Genomic DNA, 21,766 nt, shown 5'->3' with positions numbered 1-21,766 from the left:
CTTTTCAAGGGTTAGAGAGAGGATGGAAAAGGGGGGTAAGAGAAGTTATTATTGAAAACTAAAAAGGATAAAGGAAAGAAAACACCTCCTCAGATAAATCTGGTCCTCTGCGGGAGTGGCTGCAATATATGACACTGATATTTGGCTACATGATACAGCTGAAATGTATTTGTGTGTTTTGGGTAACTTTTTCTTCAAGAAGAAAAGCAGGGGAGGTAATATAAGAAAAATTCGGGGCTGGGGATGTGGCTCAAGTGGTAGCACGCTCGCCTGGCATGCGTGCAGCCTGGCTTTGATACTCAGCACCATATACAAACAAAAATGTTGTGTCCGCCGAAAACTAAAAAATAAATATTAAAAAATTCTTTCTCTCACTCTCACTCTCTTTAAAAAAAAAAAGAAAAATTGCACCTTGTTGTATAAAACAATTAATAACATATTAATACTATGTAGGTTCTCAATTCTTCCCTAAGGTTTTAGCAGGACTAGCAAATCCTTAAATGTTTTCTGGGAAACTGATATATATTAATCTTGTTTTTTTTTTAAAGTAATTTACTCATCATTTTTTCCTGAATCTTTACATATTTCATGGAGAAACTGGGAGTGGTATCTTTATGGACACAGGAAGCCAGAGACCAGGTGGATACTTTCAATTATTTTTATATTATTAAATCAATACTTTACTGATTTTTTATATCAGTCTGTCAATATTTTATCAATATAAATTTTATATTAGTAAATCAATATTTGGGGGAGTATGAAATACTCTTGTGTGCTCTATTCAACACCAAATGTTCTACAATAGAATAAACTTTTCCTGTGTATGATATCATATCCTTATAAAGAGTTTTATTTATTCCACAAATCTTGAACTGGGTCTGCTTCTGAAACCAGATTTCTAAGGACAAATATGTAAGTATTGGTATCCACCTCTAGCAACACATTATTCTTCTCAGTGCATGTGAATTACATTTTGAATAATAATAATTTCAGTGTGTCTATTCCCTCACCAGCAATTTACTTTGAATTAGAAAAAAATAAAATTTAATTTCTTTTGCACTGGACTTATAAAGCACCTCTGTTCAATTACCTTAAATGAGAATACCAGGGGAAATAGTTCATGTTTTATATATCAAGATGATTTCCAAATGGATCCATGGACTCAAGTCATTCATTAGAATGAGCAAATGAATCCTTAGTATTTTATATTTAAAACTTTATTTCCTTTACAGAAAATCACAAAATTTCTCATTTCCATAATGTAGTTAAAAAAATAATTTCAGGGGGAGGGGAATGGGAATAGGAAAGATGGTAGAATGAATCAGATATAGCTTTCCTATGTTCATATATGAATACACAACCAGTGCAACTCCACATTATATACAATCACATGAATAGGAAGTTATATTCCATGTATCATGTATGGATAATATGCCAAAATACATTGTACTGTCATGTATAACTAAAAATAATAAAAAGTTCAAAAAATAATTTCAACAGGGAAATAAAAGTTTGTGTTTTGAATTTCACTGTTTTTATTGAAGCTGCAAATTTTCTGAAAGTTCAGACTACTTTTTACATACAGAGAAGGGGGAATAGGCTTGTAGAGATTGGAACATCAACTCCCACTGATCTGGCCAGCAGACAGAATTGGAGTTTCATGATGTAGCTGGGTAATTCAAGTCACAGTTACAAAGTGAATCCTAGAGGTGGTGGGAAATAATAATCAAATGAATATGGTCCCTGACACATTCACAGCATTCACATCTTTTCTGGTTTTTAATTTTCCAGTGTAATGCATTTGTGAATAGCTTCTCTCAGGTGTCTAATGACACAGCTCATTGTTATAAATTTATGATGCACAGAAGACCAGCAATCACAGAGGCCTATCATTCAATTTTGTTTATTATTTAACTTTAGGTTCTACTTCCAAGCAAAAGGTAGACATGCTGTGGAATGGTGAAACATTTTTGTGGTTTTTTTTTTTTTCTATAACTACCTGGAAAAATCATGGCAACTCATTATAATTAGTCATTTTAACATGCATGGGTATATGGATGTATGTGTATGCATATGTATGTGTATGCATACATGTATGTACAGGTAAGTACACATCCAATTTCTTTAAAGCTTCTCAAATACAAGAGTTAATGATCTTTGTCTTCACATGTTAAAGATTCTTAAAACATAAAGATTCCATCAGTCTTATTTCTCCAGTGAGTGGTTGGAATGATTACATTGAATCCTCATATCACAGACTCAAGAAATACGTCCTCCTGGACAAATGGGTATGAATGCTTTAGGTACCATATTCAGTTTATTTTTCCCACCTTCTCCAGGACACACTCTGTGGCTCTGACTTGAATTATTCAACCACATCATTAGTGGGATAGGAAGTTCAAGGAACTTCATGTGCAAAAGTTAATTTAAGATCACAACAATAAATCAGTCGAAAAAAAGGACAATATAACCAACATTGGTTATTTTTTCGTTCATTTATTTATTCAGCAGAAAATTAACTAACTTCCTACTGTGTAAATCATGACTTAGATTCCTGAATCTACTATATTAACAAGTTTGTCCAGTCTTTTCTCTCACTTTAGAAATCCAGTAGCCAAGCACCACTGAAGAGATTGGAGAACATCATTAGCAGCTTACTGCTTAGATCAATTTTTAAAATCAGATGGGTTTGGGTTCACATCTTTAGTGAACTTGGGACATCTCTTTTTATACATTTATAAATCTGAAATAATTATACCTATCTTACAGGATGCTAGAAAGTATTAAATAGGGATAATACCTATAATGGCACTTAACCTATTTGCTAGCATAGATCAGGTACTTGAGAAATATAATTTCCTTTGTCACCTAAATCCTCTTATCTATCTCTTTGCCTTTTGTTGAATAGACAAAGTTAAAGGTTTGGAAAGTGTCACAGAGTACATTAATAACAAACAGTGAAACACAAGGTGGACCATGTACTTTAGTAATCAGTAGGTTTCTCAGTGTTGAGATATCAGATTATATATCTATATGACAGATAGTTCTAAGATTTCAATTCATCCTTTTTTTTAAGGGTAAGTATAAAAATAAGATGCAGAAAGCCATTGGTTGGTTAAGAGCTGGGGCGAGGAAAGTTTTTCTCCCTTGTTATTATATTTTTATGTGGAATTATATTAGGGTATAATCTTAGTCCTTCTCTCATTTTTCCATTTAGTTCATATTTCCAAGTAAAAGAAGTAATAACACCCAACTCATGAGTCTGAGAGCAAGAACTCTGCAAGGGTGGCCCACTGCTCCTTGCCCTGCCCTTGAAATCTAACTGCCAGCAGAGAGCACATTTTTCATTTCCTTCTAGGTCTCAGGATAAGACAGGACCTCATCCTTTGGTAGGAAAGCCTGTGGTTCTCCAGCATTTCCTGTGTCCAGATTGCTACACCAAATTGTGGCATTCAGTATTAAGGGACTCATTTTCTACCCAAATCAAAGCCCCATTTTCCTAACACAATTGTGATTGAAGTGCTAGTTTTCTTATTTTGGTGTATTTCTTTGTCCTTTTCAATAGGATCAGAATCTACATGGGACAGAGTAATGCATTTAAATTAGAATCCCTCCAACTACAATAATAGTTACTAAAGAAAGAATCTATTCTTTTAATCTTTAAGAACAAATTATTAAAGCCAAGAATGAAGACTGTTTATTATTAGGCTTCTCAACAACATATCAAGAAATGAGTTATTGATTGAGACCAGCCAATGGATACATTCCCTTCCAAGAGGTAGGATAAACGTGTTGATGTTTTTTGCAGATTGAAGAGAACTTCCACATATATACTGAAGTGGGAAAGTAATTGGTCAACTCAGAGAGACTCCAATTTAAAGTACAAAGACATTTTTTTTGTTTTGTTTTCTTCCCCACTGTTAGGAAAGCAGGAAATTCTACACGCTTACATACCCACCAATTCACTTAAGAGGATAGAGCAGAGTCCTTGCAAAAGCTCAAGGTTGACCCCACAGGCAGATTATGCAAATTGTTAGGTAAAAACTAATACAAATATTTAACTTCAGAGGATTCTGCTTCAAAAACTTCAAGTAATTAATGAGTAGGATTAAAATCAACCCAATTTCAATATTGGGCTTTGAATCTCTGCATTCAGCATTAGGATCAGGTAATAAAGTTGAGCTGAGTTGACATAGCCAACAAAGCAGACATTCACAAATATTTTATAGACATGTAAATGACCCATGGCTAAGTATTTCTTTTACAGAAATTTTCAAAAAAATGGTGATGATGAGATGTTTTTCTGTTGGTGATATATCCCATAAGAGCATATGGCACGGACATTCAAGTGGTAGTTTAGGAAATGAGATACAGCAGTTTTCATTACATGCCCTCATTTATCCAAGAGTAATGAACTATGTTAAAAGCAACACTGGACTGCTAAGCTTTGGAGTCACAGTTATTCAAAGTAAAGCCCACAGCAGTGGTACAGGGCATCTTGTTTCTTTATGGGCACTGGTAAAACACATGATTTGAAGACATGAAGTATTGGGAGAAAATATTTATGAACTCAATTAGACTTTGATGTTTATGAAAGAAAAAATCATCCAAAAAATATACTACATCTAGTGAACTCCTATTAAAGAATGCAGAGGAAGTGATGTAATGTTAACAATTCATCTATTACCAAAAAGAAGATGAAGGATATGGATAATGAACCCAAATACACTAACTCACACAAAGCCTCCTCTACTTACATTACTGTAGAAATTATTCATAATTGTCTCTTAAAATAACTATAGGGAGAGTTTGCTGTTCTCTTTTATTTTAGATTTCTGTTCAAATGTCATTAAAATCAGAGAGGCTTTTTCTGGCCATTCAACCTAAAACATAACTCTACTCAAACATAACCCTATCCCACGATTCCCATCTCCAACATTTTGTACCTTCAACATTTTGTACCTCCAACCAGTTTCAATAGTCTTCATACCAATTCTGACTACATAATATTTCCCTTATTTTCTGTCTTTCTGAAAAATAGAGTGATCTCCACGACATTTGGTTTCAGTACTACATCTTTAGCATGTAGAAGAATCCTGGTACAGAGCAGGTATTCAACATATATGGTGGTTTTCCTTTAATCACATACATCCTATTGCTTCTTTATCATTCTATCTTGCATGCTTCCTTTAAAGCAATGAGTGAGCCGTGAGGACAGCCCAGGGCCAGTTAGAGATGATGTCACAACCCACTGTGACAATAGGATAAGATTTCAAGTTGGCTCCTATAGGAAATGAATTAATGCATGCCACCTTAAAAATAAGTATGGGATAATGGTGTTGTGGATGCTATATAACCAAGGGGATGGCTTATTCTTATTTCTTTGCATCTGTAACCACATGTGGTTACAGATGCAAAGAAACCACAATACTTATCATGTCAGATTCTTTTGCAGCTAATGGGGGAAACAGTGTAATTGTGTTAGCCTCTGAGATGTGAGCACAGTTGCTGAGTTGTTATTCTAGAAAATCTTGTAAAAGAGCAGAATTAGCCATAATGTTCCGTTGTCCATTCACCCTTTTCTTCATGTTATTGGATTAACTGTGGATACAAGAGCTGGATCTCTAGAAGATATCACATAAATGTACAGCTTGAAAATAAGAGACAAAGGATGTCAGGAAATACCTGTTCCTTGATGGTGCTCAGGCATTTACTCTTCACTGTCTACCTGGGTCCCTCTTAGTACATGAGTGAAATAGACACCTGCCAATTAGGCCATTGTTAGCTAAATCTTCTTCACTTTTTCTTTTCATGCTCATGGAAATACACATTCCCTGGCTAATATCATTCATCTATAAACCCTGAGGTTTAGAAAGAATAATAGCAGACCAGATCCTTAGTTTAGAGCTGTAGCAATATGGAGATGGAATAAATTTTAAGAATTTGGAATGAGAAAGCTGTTTTACTCAATCTTACTTCTTTAATATGTAGTACACTGCCTGCTATATATACTAGACAATAAAAATGTTTGCTGACTGATGCTTTTTTCCATATTTTTAGTAGACTATTTTGTAATAACACAACACTTAAAAGATATATTAGGATGTATAGAAGAAGGTCTAGTAGCAAATCTTAATTTAATGGATAACAGTATTTATTAAGTAATTAACATTTACTGAATTCATATTATCATCTAGGCACTATGGTCAAATTATTTGTACATTTAAAAAAATTCTCACAGCAATTATATAACCTACGTGTTATATTATCACTACTACTGCTGCTGCTGCTACAGAATTTCAAAAATATTTATTTTTTTTATATTTATTTATTTTTTTTTAGTTCTCGGCAGACACAACATCTTTGTTGGTATGTGGTGCTGAGAATCGAACCCGGGTCGCATGCATGCCAGGCGAGCGCGCTACCGCTTGAGCCACATCCCCAGCCCTCAAAAATATTTAAATAACAAGCAAAAATCACATAGTTAGGTGATATAAGAACCAGTATTCAAGGTCAATGTTATCCCTAATCAAACCTATGTTCTTAAATAACATGTACTAATAAAACATTCTAAAGCTGTTTTCTCCAAAAAAAGAATTCTTTAATTCTCAAAAGCTATTTTTGGCAAAAGAGCAAATAGACATAAAAATTTCATTTGTGTTAACGATTATTTATTATTAATCAATTGTCACTTCCTAAATAAGTTGTTATGAAATTCATTATTGCTGATACATCAGTTGGAGTTTTTATATGCACACACGAGGATGGGGAGGTAAATACAGCCATTCAGATGGAGAGTTTCATGTCAGCTCTGGGTTGCTATTGGGACTCTAGATTATTTGCAGCATTTTTATTTTAAAATCCTGGAGTCTTTAAAATGTGACACCACAACCTGCATAGCGGGATATTGATAAGAACAAGAATGAAGGAGGTGATTCAGTAGATACTTAAATGGCAAAAAATATAGTGCAAATTTCACACGCCCTGGAGACAGCGGGTTTATATGATAATAAATAATAGTTACCACCAGGACAAAGGAAAAGGTGCTATGAAATCCAATAGCTCAGGGAGAAATCTGCTAATGCAGGTGGTCGAGCCTGTTCCATTTCATTGTCAAAGGGAGGCTATTTATTTTCTTCTAGGTGGTTAAATTACAGAGTCATTTATTGCTGAAAGTTTTCCAGTAGGCAGATGTGAATCTAAAGCTTTAGGCTTTAGGTTCAAAGTTTGTGAGGAAAATAGAATAAGAATTTACTTCATGGATATCACAACTGATAATATAAAATATGAGAGAACCTCTGGAAATATCCCAATTGAAGCCTCCTTACTACGTACCTTGGGTATAGGTCAAGGGCCAAAATTCTGGATAGAGTAAATAATAATTTTAAAGCTCTTTCAAATATTTCCCTTTTGATAGTCTCTCAACTGGACAAGATGTCAATGAGTGTGTGTGTGTGTGTGTGTGTGTGTGTGTGTAAGAAAGAGAGTTTCCTTGTGCACCAGAATGCCAAGAAATAGGAAAAAATACTCTTAGTGTCTCCCCAGTAGCTATAAATTAATGTCAACTTTCTGTTCCTGTTTATATCAAACAACTTAAGTAACTTATTGTGTATGTTATATATCTACATATTATATATTATATATATAATTATATATGGTGTTATATATATGTGTGTATGTATTCTGAGCATATTTTATAATACATGCTGCATTCATTATTTAAAAGCTGCTATAATCCAGCAATTTCCAAAACTCAGGAGTTTGACAATAGAATAAATCAAAGATATTCCACTAACAAGTTTTCTCTATGTACTATTTAAAACCATTTTCTCACCAACAGGTGTTGCTTTCCCTTCATATTCAAGTATATTTTGCATAAAACTAACAGCTGTTTTTATTATTTGTTTTTTGGGTACAGAAAATTGCTACTGAGGTTGCCACTGACTCTTCACCAACTAACCTTTAAACCAAGACATGTATGTAATTTCCTTATTAATCAAATATATTAACTTCATCCATCTTAGTTCATGACCAAAATCCAAAGCTTCCAGGCATAATCCTGATGAAGAATATATTACACAGCTGAAAGAATTCAAATTCTAATTTATATTGCCTTGAATAGCAATTAAAGGGTCATAAAGGACAAAGAGTCCACGAAAGAAATCTGTAAGGGAAGTGACTTGTAACCAAAGGTGAACAGATGTGGGCTGCATCCGCTTGCCCAGAGGCAACTGCAGATCATGTGGACTAGTATCCCACCTCTAGCAAGCTCAAGTTGAAATTGGAAAATGTTGCCGGAAATTGTTAGCAATTACATCAAAATCTGAATGACTGAAAATTTGATTACTCCATCCTTATAACACTGAGCTCTAATAGGGACCAATAAAGGCTACGGTATACATGCATCTGGCATTACTGCCTCAAATTAGGTTTTCAAGATCTGCTGGGTATTTACTCCCAATTTTGACAATCTAGAGATACAAAAGTTCAGTACTATTAATTATACAATGTATTTAAAAACTGACATTGCATGTAAACAAATCCAAAATGACTACTACTTTAACATAAATATCTATCAAGCATCCAAGTGTTATAAAGGGATTTTTTAGTTTTTTTATTTATAAATAATTACAGATTTGTAGAAAATTGCAGAGATAGCACAGAAAGATCCCTGGTACCCTTCACCCAGTTTCCACATGGGTTCCATCTTATATAGAGTACCACATGAAAACCAGGAAACCAATGATACATTGTTTGCATAGTTCTATATTATTTTATTACATGTGCAGATTCTTATAACTCCATTGCAATCAGGATACAAAATTATTATAGGCAATTTCATTTGTTTTTCTTAGAAATAAAATTATATTATAATTTCAGATAGAAGGTTTTCAACAACTTATTCTATAATACAATATTAAAATCATCAATATCTATGAGATTATTACTTAGGAAAACTCAATGTTTCTGGGCCAAAGTGAAATTCTAATAATTCAAATGACCTTCAGTAAACTTACTGCCCTGCACAGATCAGACAATTCCATAATCCAACAATCAGCTCTCCTCAGATGAATGGAAGTGCATTTTTTAGCACACAGTTAATCAAAGACATCTTGCCAAAAACCTTACCAGTACACCAAAACTCTGTTTCCCAGTGAGAATCCTAGACACAAGTACACATACATCTCCTTTCTCTGGAAAAAAAGAGCACTTCACAAGTATCCTTAATTAATTTACGAGTTTACCATAACAAAGAGCACATTAATAAGTATACACAAAGAAACAATGCAATAAATCAGCCAGATTATTCTGAACAAAGTCTTATTGTAGTTTATTTTCTCTAGCAAGTAAATATAAACCAAATTATTGCAAATTCCACTTCTGAATCAACTCACAATGGAGAAATATTTGAGATCTCTCTCTTTCTCATACACACACACACACACACACACACACACACACACAAAACTGAAGTCTTACCTTGGCCATTTGTGCCTGCACGCCATTTGCCTTGAGGGATGCTACAGCTTTCTGTGCGGCTGCAGGACTGTCAAAATCTACAAAACCATAACCTGTGAAAACACAAAAGCACCTGTTAGTACACACAGGTAGCTGCACCTCTATCACAGTGATGGGTATGGGATTATGGTAAGACTTATATCCGTTTCTTCTAAATATAAACAGATTGAATATGAAGGCTCTCAAATCAGTGGTCCTTAGTACTTGGGAGAAGTACCACAATAAAGGAGTAACTCATTTTTAGAGAGCAATAAATCAGCAGCAATCTGATTTAGATCTATTTGGTGATAAGGCACTATATTGTTCTATGTCCTAAGTTCTTTCTTCAGTGGACTTAATTCAGGAGTGAGAACAAGATGCTGCAGAATATAAAAATATCTATCTCTGAAGTTAATTTTCTTACATAAAACCAGCATGTGGTTATCATGAGCCACCACAATAGTACCTGCCACACATTAGGTTTTCATCAAACAGATGCTGGCTGCATGAATAAATGAAGGCTGTGGGTGAGTTAGGACTTCAACCTAGATCTTTTTGGTTTACAAAGCTAGAACTTCATCACAGAACCTTGTCTCTTCCAATGTTAACATCTTAAAATATTTCAACTGTTCAGTGATCTATGAAGGAGTGATTCAGTAGATTATATTCAAGCTTTTAAAAATAAGAAGCAAATAACCACTTGTTGGTTACCTGAACACAACCTAAAAAGACATGAGTTGTTCATGACTGTGGTCCTGTGAGTGTGTATACACCGAGTAGTAAAAGAATAAATGAAATGAGAGTTTTATATGCCCTAATGCTAACCAATATTAGTCCAGGGCTTAGCCTAATGGCAATGTCAGCTGCCCCAAGAATATTTAAAAATATAAATGTTCAAGAAGGAATATGAGGGCAGGTTTGGTGGGTGCTCCTAAAAAGCCAACCATATATTTCTACACCTCCTCTTATCTGTTAAGCAGGGATTTGCTCTGTATTTTCATACATACCCCACTTAGAAGTTTTGAGGCGAGCCACAGACACAAACCAACTAACCATGTGCTCTGACCCCTCCTCCCCCACCTCAGTAACCAAAGATGAGAGCTAGGGAATTCAATTACCAAGTTGTTTCTTTTAATTAACTTTTTAATTTTCTCCCCTCGAATCCCATCTTCGTTTTCTCCCTCCCAGCATGGAAGCCTAAAATGAACTTGTTACACAGCAGTGTACCATAAAATGCTCTTGAAAAGCTGGGCAGAGAAGCTGTGAAGTTTGTATTTCTAATCCAAAAGGAAGTCTGCTCTGTTAAGTACTGCTAATTCTTCTCTTCCTGCAAAATTCAAACTATGTGGGTAATATAACTATTGCCACCCATAAGGATGAGTAAAATAGAAAAAAATAATAGCAGAAAGAAATAGTATAAAAAGTCAAGATGTGGAATTAGGGCAAAAATTTAAAAAAAAAAACCTAGAATTGAGACATTATCTTCTTATGCCATAGGCTATCCTAGATGTTTGTCATGTTGACATGTAGTGATGTCATAAGAGTTTCATGCAACATTGGTCTCATACTCTTATGTATACATAGAAACTGAGGCACAGATGAGAGGATCAATGGGTCAAACATCACAAGTCATTTAATTGGCAGATTCAAGAAGTGAAACCAAGGCTGCATAGACCCTTTCAAATACATCATACGGTGAACTGTTTTACAATCCTATTTTGTAAACTCTGAAGTTCACCGGAGAGAGGATTTAATCCTGAGAAGTGACTTGGGTTTTGAAGTTAGGACATGAAATGAAATAATTCATAAAAGTATTCAATCCAGCTCATTCAGTCAGTGCATTAGTTAATGGACTACCTGGTCTACAGTCAAACTCTCCAAAGGAGGACTGGGCATTCCCCATCTTCTACCTCATGCTTTAAGTCAGTCTTCCTCATTTACTCATAGCTTCATTCCGTCATTCAATACTGAAATGCTCTGTCAGGCAATATGACAAGCATGGCGTATGAAGTCTTGAGAAAAAAATAGCCCCAGTTCCCACTTTGATGCAACCCACAGTTGAGTTGGGATATGGACATGAGGCAAATAACCAGACAAATGAATCCATGATTATACATCAGCATGTCTCCCTTGAAAGACAAAGAGAGACTCTAATACAGAATCTAACAATTGATTATTCATTAGTGAAAGTTTTAAGGAAACAGTAGCATGAAATGAAATACATATCACCTTAGTTGAACACTAAAACATCACAGAAAAAGTGATCTGCATGAGTAGATTAGGGGGATGACTTAGGAGCTATTGCAGCAATCCATAGAAATGGCAGCTGGCAGTGAAACTGACTGGATAAAGTGGATGATTTGAGCTATATTTTGGAGGCAGAATTAAGAGAACTTGGTGATACATTTAGTGGGTTGGGAGTAAGGGGGGGGCAGATGACAAGGATTACTACTGGGTTTTTCCATAAGCCCTGGGTGAGTGGAGACGTGACCTACTGGGATGGGGAGAGTGGAAGAGGTTCCAATAGGAGGGAAAGTAAAGATACTGGTTTGAGACATATTGAGTCAGAAAAGCCCATGAGACCTCTCAGTAGAAATGTCAAGGAACAGTTGTACATATTAGGCTGGTGCTCAGAAAAGCAGATGGAATTGAAAATTCAAATCAGGAAAGCAAGAGCATAAAGATGTTATTTAAAGAGATGGGAATAGACAACAATGTCTATAGTAAGTATTTTTTTTTAAAGGATCTAGGTTTGGAAACTGAACAGCATCAGCATTTAGGTGCAAGACCAGAAAATGAATTTGCAAAGAAGGCTAAAGGAGAATCCAAGAGGAAGAAGGAAATAAAAAGGAAAGATGATGTCTCAAAGCCAAGGTAAGAACATTTTCCAAGAAGGAAAGAGAGGGTGAGCCAGCAAGAGGCTTGAAAATGCCCAGTGAGCTCAGCAACATGGTGCTGCTAGCATCCTTTGCTTCAGAAAAGTGATGGGAATGAAAGGCTACCTGAGAAGCTGGAGAGTAAGGAAGAAGAGGAGGTAAAGAGCATTTACAGGCCCTCTCTAGTTAGTTATCTTGACTGACTGGGAGAATTAAGAGGCAAAGTTGCTAGCAGGGATATGAGCTCAACTGAGCTTTCTGTTGCTTTAAGATAGGAAATTTGGTGGGTAGATATGTGCTTATGTGGCTGGGAATATTCTCACCTTGTTCCAATGTGAACAACAAATATTTATTGAACGCTTATTATAAGAAAATTCTGTTCTTCGCACTTTTGAATATGTATTGGAAAGATCAAGCCAATAATAAAAGATTAAAGCTTTAAGAAAGCAATGAGATAATACATAGAATTACATTCCTGAGAAGGTAGAGGGGTAGGGAGGGTGTCTAAGACACAGATGAACATATGAAAGCACTATGCCTTCCCTCCCAAGAACTAGAAAGAAGAACAAAGTGCATTCTTGGTTACCAAGTGTTATTCTTTGCTATTCTCTCTGTTACTGGGACTGTACCTAATGCATAGCCAGTACTTAATAAGTATTTGTTAAAATAAACTCAAAGCATGTTTAAAAGACGTTAGATTACTTTTCAGACTACTATGGTGACTAACTGATACAAATGTCTATTAATTATTCTTGATTATAAAAAATAATATTAATGCAATGTCATGGCTGTGGTGTAGTCACGCTTGCTCCGCAAGGCAGCCCCATACTGTGTGACTCTTGTTCTTTACTCTAATGTGACTTCGTTCTAACTTCCTCACTTTCCTTCCAACCCACACATTATACAGGATATTACACAATCAAGATGATGATCTCCAGAGCTGAACTCCTATCCAAACAGCAGAAATTTCTGCAAGGACATGAGACATCCTGAGCGTCTCTGAAATAGGGAACTCATGGCTGAACTTTGAATAAAGTGTACATCTCAAGAGTCATAAAGCCAGCCAGGAAAGAGAGAGGGCCCTTCATCCAAAACATCTGTACCGATGGCTCCAAGCCAACAGAGGAGCAAACACTCCATGAACAAAATTATAAATAAAGGATAAGTCACCAAATCTGAAGTAGTCCACTGAGTTAAGTGACTTTCATAAATACTTTCACTAGTTAAAATGCAAGTTCAGAGGTAAAAAAAATATCTAAAGCAACCCTGAAAAAAAATACTCCCATTCTGGAAATAAACCTTGCATTCCCAAGTTTTACGTGACAGCAGATACTACATCACAATCAGAAGAAAACAAAATGAAATACGAGGCTCCCTAGAGAGAATAATGATGCATTTACTGAGGAATAAAGCAACTTCAATTTGGTTTCAATTTGCTTTCCTTAATGACAAATAATCAAGTCTGGGAACAGGAACCTCTGTACCTACATCTGGTGAGGGGAAGGGTAGGGAGATTAGTTCAGCCTTGGCTAATAATGCTTTATGGTCACTGCTAAAATCCCCGACAGAACTTGGGCAAATGCTAACCATTGGAAACCCTGGGCCCACGTGGTTGCAAGCCCACCCGTATCACTTTCCCAATTATGTAATTAAGCTTGGCAGCAAGTTCAAATGAATTAAAACGAAATGTCACTGTTTTCTCCACACACCCCTGTCCTTGTTTTTCTTCCTTGTCAGGGGGAGAAGGCCAGCAGTTCTGCAATTAGCAGGAAGTGGAGCAGTGGGAAAGAACCGACTCTGTGATAATTAGGTCATTCGCCAAACGCACTCATTCCATTGACAGATCGAATCAATGCTTTCCTGAAATGCTTTAAACCTTGTATGTTAATTGAACGTTTGGCTATTTTTGTCGCACTACTAGCCAAGTGACTTCAGAAAAAAAAAAAGATAAATATATAAATATGCATTAAATAGGTATGTGCATGTATACATGTGTATGAACATATACATGTATGTATATGCATGTATGCATATGTAGATATAAATATATAATTGCAAGAGGGTTCTTGTTTTGTTTCTTTAATGCAATCGTCATTAACATATTCCCTGTGACCTTTGCCACCCAATTGAACCATTAGGTGACAATCCACTTAGAATTTCATTCGAAGGCTCTTTACTATCTTTTATAGCTCATTCTGTAATAAGCCGTGTTGCTGCTGACTCTTTAAATTCTCTGTTTAAACTGATTATTTATTTACCAACACTGGGATTGCTGCATGTGTGTAAGGAGAGGAATGATAAAACCAGAACTCCTGTTTTAGATTTCCAGTGGCATCTAGAGCCAGCCAAGGGAGCCTTGCTCTCAAAGTGTAACTGCACACTGAATTTCACATTTGTATTGTTCTTCCTTTTCAGAATGACTGCCATAAAAGCCCACTTGAAACGCAGATGGTTTGGTCTAACACCCAACTTCTTTCAAAGACGATCCAGCTGTGAGTCAAATGTGATTTCTGAACAGAATAAGTGAGCACATTGGCTAAGAATTATAATTCCAACTGAAATTCTACTCAAATTTAACAGTTGAAGATGTTTAAGAATTGGCTTTCCATCAATTTCCCCCTTCCATCTTTTAGACTTCACAGTATGCTATGGCTGCTGTCTGGGCTCAAAATGGGAAGACCAAGTATCAGAGGTGAGGAGCAGCCTGCAAGAGGAGGAGAGTAGGGTATGCACAGTGCCTGGGAGTCTGGTGGTATCTGGCTGCCTCCCTGCCTTGGTATTTTTCCTGGATTTCTCTTGTATCCCTGAACTATTGAGTGATTACAGAATCTCTCATTAGTTATTGGACTTTCCATTTTCCAAAGATGGTGGTCAAAAGATAACACTGATAGTGTCACTGCTACTTTTTACTTATAAAATCATACATAAAACCTAATCTTTTCTTTGGTATCTTTTGCATCCATTTCCTGTAATTGACCATTAAGGGGAAGCTTGGATGTGACAAAGGAACCAATAAAAGAATCATGAGTCCACCTTGGAGCTATGAAAAACTAAGGCAAAAGACAAACTGTGGTAGAATGCAAAAGCCAGAGCCAACACAGATTATTTTGGAGAAGAAAAAAGAAGAAATGTTGTTTGTTTTAATAATAGCACCAACAAAACAACACTAAATCATTACAATTTTAAATTATGTATGCTTTGAAATGTCCTTAGAACACAGGATCCAATGATTTTATAGCAGTGAAAGAGCATATATACTGCCTGTAAAAAGGGCTACAGTGTGCCTCAGCACCTAACAAATGTAGGCAAATGAGATGGATGCAATGTTCACTATATTGCTTCACTATATTCCCCAGATATTCTAGCTTAATTGCATTAAACATTCTGATTTTCTAATGCCAGAAACACTAAAACAAGATATCAGCTTTTGGAATAGAATTTCCCTGCTATTATAGACACTTTTGAAATATCATATAACTCTCCAGTTATTATCATTATTAAATTTAATAAGTATCTATTACGTGGAAGAAAAATGATGCTCTAGATGCTGTAAGGAAAACAAAGAAACATATAACCATGGCCCTTTCATAAATTCAAAGAATTTATGGTCTAGTACAATCGATAAAGAAATTTAAATACACTGGAGGGTCCTCTTACACACAGGGCATAAGATATAGAGGTATGGGCTGGGGTTGTGGCTCAGCAGTGGGGCACTTGCTTAGCATGTGTGAAGGACTGGGTTCGATCCTCAACACATAAAAAATAAATGAATAAAATAAATGTCCATTAACAACTACAACCAAAAAATATTTTTAAAAAAGATATAGAGGTATATGCAAAATAGAACACAATCAAAACTGTCTTCATGTTATTGAACTATTTTCATATAGTATATCATGCATAATTTTGCATGTGTAGTTTTATTCAACAAAGCTGAATATCTATGCTAGATTCCCTTCCATATGTGGCATGATGCTAAAATTATCCACATTTCAAATTATGTATATATGTATGCATTATTCTTTCTCAGTTTGTATGCACAGATGAAATGAATTAACTTAAATACAAGGTACAGAGAGGATCAACACTACATAAGAGTAGAAAGAAAGTGCTAGTATTCTAAAATGGCAATGGATTCTTTTCAGGTGAAGTAAAACTCAGTATATTTAGTGCACAAATAGCAAAAGTAAGGAATGAGAAAAAGAAAGAGATCTCAAATGGAATTTCCTGGCAGGACAAAATAATTACAAAGACAGATAAATTTAGAGAGCAAAGTACTTAGTAATATGCCACTGGAAAATGGGACAGTTTCTCATTCCATTTATGTTGCACAAAATGTCTTATTAAGCTAAACACAAATTCAAATCCCAAATCTCACTTCCCTCCTCACCCTGTTCAATTGATTTTTAAATGAGACAAATTGCTTCTTTATACTGAATAAAGTCAAAATTAGGATCAGGATCATTATTTATGGGCTTAGTGCAATCACTATGCTTTATTGAGATTAAAGAAACACTGATTTGCCAAAGGCTTCATCTGGACTAGCCACTACTTTATTACAATATTGTGTTTTCAAGTAGCAGCATATTTGGTTGTAAATGGCAGATTAATCTCTAGGAAGCATCTAGCAAAGATTCCTAAGCTATCAGGCAATGTTCAAAGATTTTAATAAAATATATGTCTGTGGGAACTATGGGTCCTATGTGTCTCTTCCATCAAAACAGCCCAAGAAGCAAGTGTGTAATGATGACTACAGGAGCAAGCCCAGGATATTGATAAAACAATTCCACTGAGCTTGTAAGTATGATGGAAGCAAGCTATAAGTAAAGACTTTAATTATAGCTCTACAATCCCCAGCCCACAGTAGGGTAGGGAAACCTAACTAAGATTTAATTCCAGCTGCCCCATCTTCCCCTCCCTCTCTTTGCTCCAGCTTTGCTGATGGGTAGGACTATTCTTCCATGCAAAAAACAGAGATAATGATATGGGTGTATGAGCAACAATTAGAGGACCACCTACTTTCTTCCCAAGTACTTTAATCCACATACACAATCATGGCCCCAGTAAATGACTTGGGAAGCATGTCTGTACTCCTGCCTAACTCAGAAACACCCCATTCCTCATTACCCATAATCTACAGAGGATGAATCCAAGCAGTTAAACCAATCATTCACCCAAAGGGATGCACTAGGTAGCTCAGTGAGAAAGGCAGAGAAAGCAAATCCCACATATAAAATAATCCTTTGAGAAAGTATGCATCACATGCATGCCTGATTATCACCTTCTATATTCTAAAGAGTCCAACTACCAATATGTCACTTCTCTGTATGTTCATACAAGACTCATGTGTTTTTGAATATCATTATTTTCCTGGAAAGGGCTCCTTCCATAATTTCTTTCTTCTAACCCTTTGACAAAATTCAATTCTAAGTGTTATGAAAGGTTCTGTTAAACTCAGTTGTGCATTTCCCAATTTATGAACATATTTTATTGAATATGCTCCTCAGTTCCAAGTTTATAGACCTTATTCTATTTTTTTAAAATATCCACTAATACTGTCCCTGTCACTATGAGACATAGTGGCTTTTTGGACTCCTATTATTTTTCTCCATTCTATCTGACATGCAAAACACAGTTCTAAGTTTTTATTAGAATTTTTAGAATGTTAACTGTATACACAGGCAATTTATACTAACATGTGTACATGTTGTTATAGTTTCAATATTAGGTATCCTCCAAAAGCTTATGTGTAAGACAATGCAACAAAGTTTAGAGGTAAAATTATTGGATTATGAGAGTGAACCTAATCAGCACATTAATCCCCTGATAAGAATTAACTGGATGGTAACTATAGTAGCCAGGTAGGGTGGAGTAGGAGAAAATGAATCATTGGGGGCATGCCTTTGGGGTATGTATTTTGTACATGGTGTGTGGAGACTTCTTCTGCTTCTTGGTGATCAGGTCCTGATCCAATTTCCTCTACCAGACTCTTCTGTCATCTTATTCTGCCTTACCTCAGACCCCAAGGAATGGAGTCAGACATCTATGGAGTCAGACATCTACTAAGACCTCTGAAATTGTGAGCCTCCAAATAAACTTTTCTTTCTCTAGTTGTTCTTGTCAGGTCTTTTGGTCATAGCAGTGGAAAAGCTGACCAAAACATGTGGTTTAAAAAATCAAGCCAAATAAAAGAACATTCAGAGAAAGGTAAGTTTAATTCCAATAAGACTTGTAGTGCTTTAGTTTAACTTCCTAGGAACTATCCGATAATTCCTTCTCGTAGTCCCATAAAAGCAACTAGAATCAATTCTTAATCTCTCATTGTTCTATTATTCAGAAACAGGGATTTATAGAATAGTAAAATAGAATTCCTGATATTAAAAAAATCGTGATTTTTGTGAATGGTTTCCAATGATCCATCTTTTCCCTAAAAATAAATAGTAATTGTTTTCTTCTAATTTTAAAAGTTAAACAGTTCATTATAAAAAATTTTAGCCAATACAGAGAGAAATGAGGTATGATGTCATAGCCCAAAGACAAATAAATTGGTGGTTAAATTTTATTCATGTTTAACCACAATACAGTTTTATCATCTGATTTTTCTCTCAGTTGTACATATGGCTACTTTTCTTGGTCAATACATATGGATCTCTATGATCTTGTCAATGTGATAGTTTCAGCACTCTGTCTATTTCTCAAAGATTTCTGAGCTCTTCAGTATGCTTTAGCCAAATGGTTCCTAACTTGCAAAACCGATTTTGTTCTAAGATTTGGAAACTTTTTAAAAATTGATAATGTAGAAATAGATAATGACCTCAAAGTCTAAATTTTAGAAAGTGATTTTTCCCAAGCTTTTTGTATCATTCAAATTTGTTGCCAAAATGGACTCTGATGTATTACAAATCAAAGGTATCAGAAGTTATTTTAATTAAATTCAAACACCCACTTCCTGAAATACAGGGGACTGGAAACCGATTTTCCTTCTCACTATAAATAAGTTGGAAATTTCAGACAAACATCAAGACATTATAAGACAAAATTAGAGATCTATGATTCAAAAGGGATACTAAAAATTCGAATAGTAATATCATTATACCATTTATTTATAAGTTGAAAATGGAAGGGTGTTTTTGTTTTGTTTTTTTTCCCAACCATCAAAACCATGTTTTCTTCTATGAAAACTTCACTGTAATTTGTAAATGGGTATGCTTGATGACAGTACCAATTCTTTTGTGTCACTTTAAATAGCTAGTAATTCATGAGTTACAATTGAGATGCCCCTGCCCCCGACCAGGCAGCATCTTCACTGTATAAAGGGAACATGTGGGTTGAGATGCAATTTAAGGAACTATATTGTTTAGGATATTTATGTACATTGCCCTAAAAAACATGAAGACTTGGATCATTAGGGAAACACTTCTGCAAGCAGAGATCATTGGGGCCTCCCAGGAGAGGTTCTCCACTTTGTTACTCTAAGTAGGATCTGGAAACCAACTAACAACACTGGCAGCTGGCATCCTGTGGGAGCTTGTTAGAAATGCAGAGTTCCAGCCCCACCCACATCTACTGAATTATATTCTACGATTTAATAAGATCCTCAGGTGACCCATAGGTACTCTAAAATGAAGATGCCCCGGAGAGCAACAAGCCACTCTTGGAGTCTGGATGACACCGGTCATTCTCATCTAACAACAGGGAGAAATGGGCATCTTAAAAGTCATCTTTCTCAACTTGTTTCTGATCTTAAAACCTCCCAACAGTCTCATGGCCAAACACCTCTTCAGGCTCCACCTAAGCCAGTTCTAATGTTAGAAAGTACACAGTCTCCTAGCAGCCCAACTAGATCAGGGTTTTGATATAAAGCTGATGTTGTGGAAAAGCAAAGACATTATCATCTGAACGTCTGGGTTCAACTCCTCGCTCTGCTATTTGATAACAAATTTTTAGGCACAAAACACTCAATCAAAGTAAGGGTAATAATAAGAATATCCAAATTATATGTTGGCTCTGGGCAGTGAATGAATTTGAAAGCATTTAAAACACCTGGCCTAGTGCCTAAGTCTTCCCTTCTATCTCTCCCCTTCTCAGCATGTGCTAAAATATAGGTCCCTAATTAATCCACTTCTCCTGAATATATGCCAAGACAAATCAGACAAGTGTATTCCCTTCTCCACATAGCACATCTTTATATTTCTGAAGACAGGACCCCTCCTTCTGCTTGTATTTGAAAAATGAATATTTGAAAATACAGGATCAGGCTATTTTTACATAATAGCCTATTTCAGAATGAGAATATGTCTCCCCTTCCCTTTCTCTTTTATGTTTGTCCATCAGAGATATACCTAATTCTGTTTAGTTACAAAGTTCAAATTGGCCCTACATTAATACATCCCTTTAAAGAAGTAATGTTCATTTGATGAAGCAGGTAACCAATGTGAAGAGTGATTATCCAATAAATGTATTATGCAAATTCCAGTGAACATTTTATGCACACTGGATAAAGAATCAAATTAAAGTCTCATAACCCTTGGAAAATTAAAGTTAGCAAGCACAGAGGTTGATTTGCCCTTGAACACAAAAACTGCTAAGGGCAGACATTCCCCCATCATTTCCACAAAACTGAACCATTTCTGAAGGTTTCAGATTAAAATAAGAAATCTCTTAGGAGTCATAAAGATCAGCTATTTTTACAGGAATAATTTGGAGTCGCAATTTTAAAGTATTATGAGTTGGAAGGAATTGGTGAACTTGTGTCATATTTTAAAAAGCTAATATGCCAGGTAATCGGTCAGTTGAGAACACCAAAAATTGCCTAGGAAGAGGGTATGCAGAAAGAGGGAGAATGGCTTTTTAAAGAGGAGCACAGGAGGGTTGATTCACAGAGCTTGCCCTGCAACAACCAGAGTGGCAGTTAATGCAATAGACCAGTATGCTCGTTCCATTTTCCTTCCCTTGATGTAATAATGGGACCTAATAGTCGTCTTCTATTACAGTGTCATGTCCACCTCTTTGCAGCTTGCCAACACTGATTCAACCATGGGACTGTCTACAGAGAAATAATAGACCATTAAGAAAGATAATGCTGAGAGTCTGCACAGCATTTGCCTTTTGGAGCACAGAGAATTCGTCATCAGCACTTCCTTAAATCAATAAGCAAGCACAGGTATGAAGGTGGTAGGTTGAAAACCCCATTCTGCCCCCTCCCTCCCAGTTTTCACACCTGGAGACAGGATGTGCACTCCCCTGCCCAGACCAGTGCACTCATTTATCAGTTCCTGAAAATCAATTCCTTTTCCTGTTCAGTCTTTTTGGAAACCAGGCAGGATATAAATATAAAAATATTGGTATTGATTTAACAAATGCTCAGCGAGATCCTTTTCGGGATTCTGAGC

At 35.7% G+C, this 21,766-nt stretch overlaps 1 protein-coding gene across 3 annotated transcripts in view; it reads right to left on the bottom strand.

Moving 5' to 3' along the window:
* Rbms3 (RNA binding motif single stranded interacting protein 3) overlaps positions 1-21,766 on the bottom strand; it is a 665,566-nt gene that overhangs the window by 369,683 nt on the left and 274,117 nt on the right. For all 3 annotated transcript variants that reach the window (XM_026406224.2, XM_077795653.1, XM_026406242.2), the window contains exon 4: positions 9,481-9,572. In XM_026406224.2, coding sequence (XP_026262009.1) covers positions 9,481-9,572 — 92 coding nt within the window. The remainder of the gene's footprint in view (positions 1-9,480; positions 9,573-21,766) is intronic.

This window comes from Urocitellus parryii, chromosome 3, assembly GCF_045843805.1.
Source record: "Urocitellus parryii isolate mUroPar1 chromosome 3, mUroPar1.hap1, whole genome shotgun sequence".
Lineage (NCBI taxonomy): Eukaryota > Metazoa > Chordata > Mammalia > Rodentia > Sciuridae > Urocitellus > Urocitellus parryii.
This window is presented reverse-complemented; position numbering and strand designations above follow the sequence as displayed.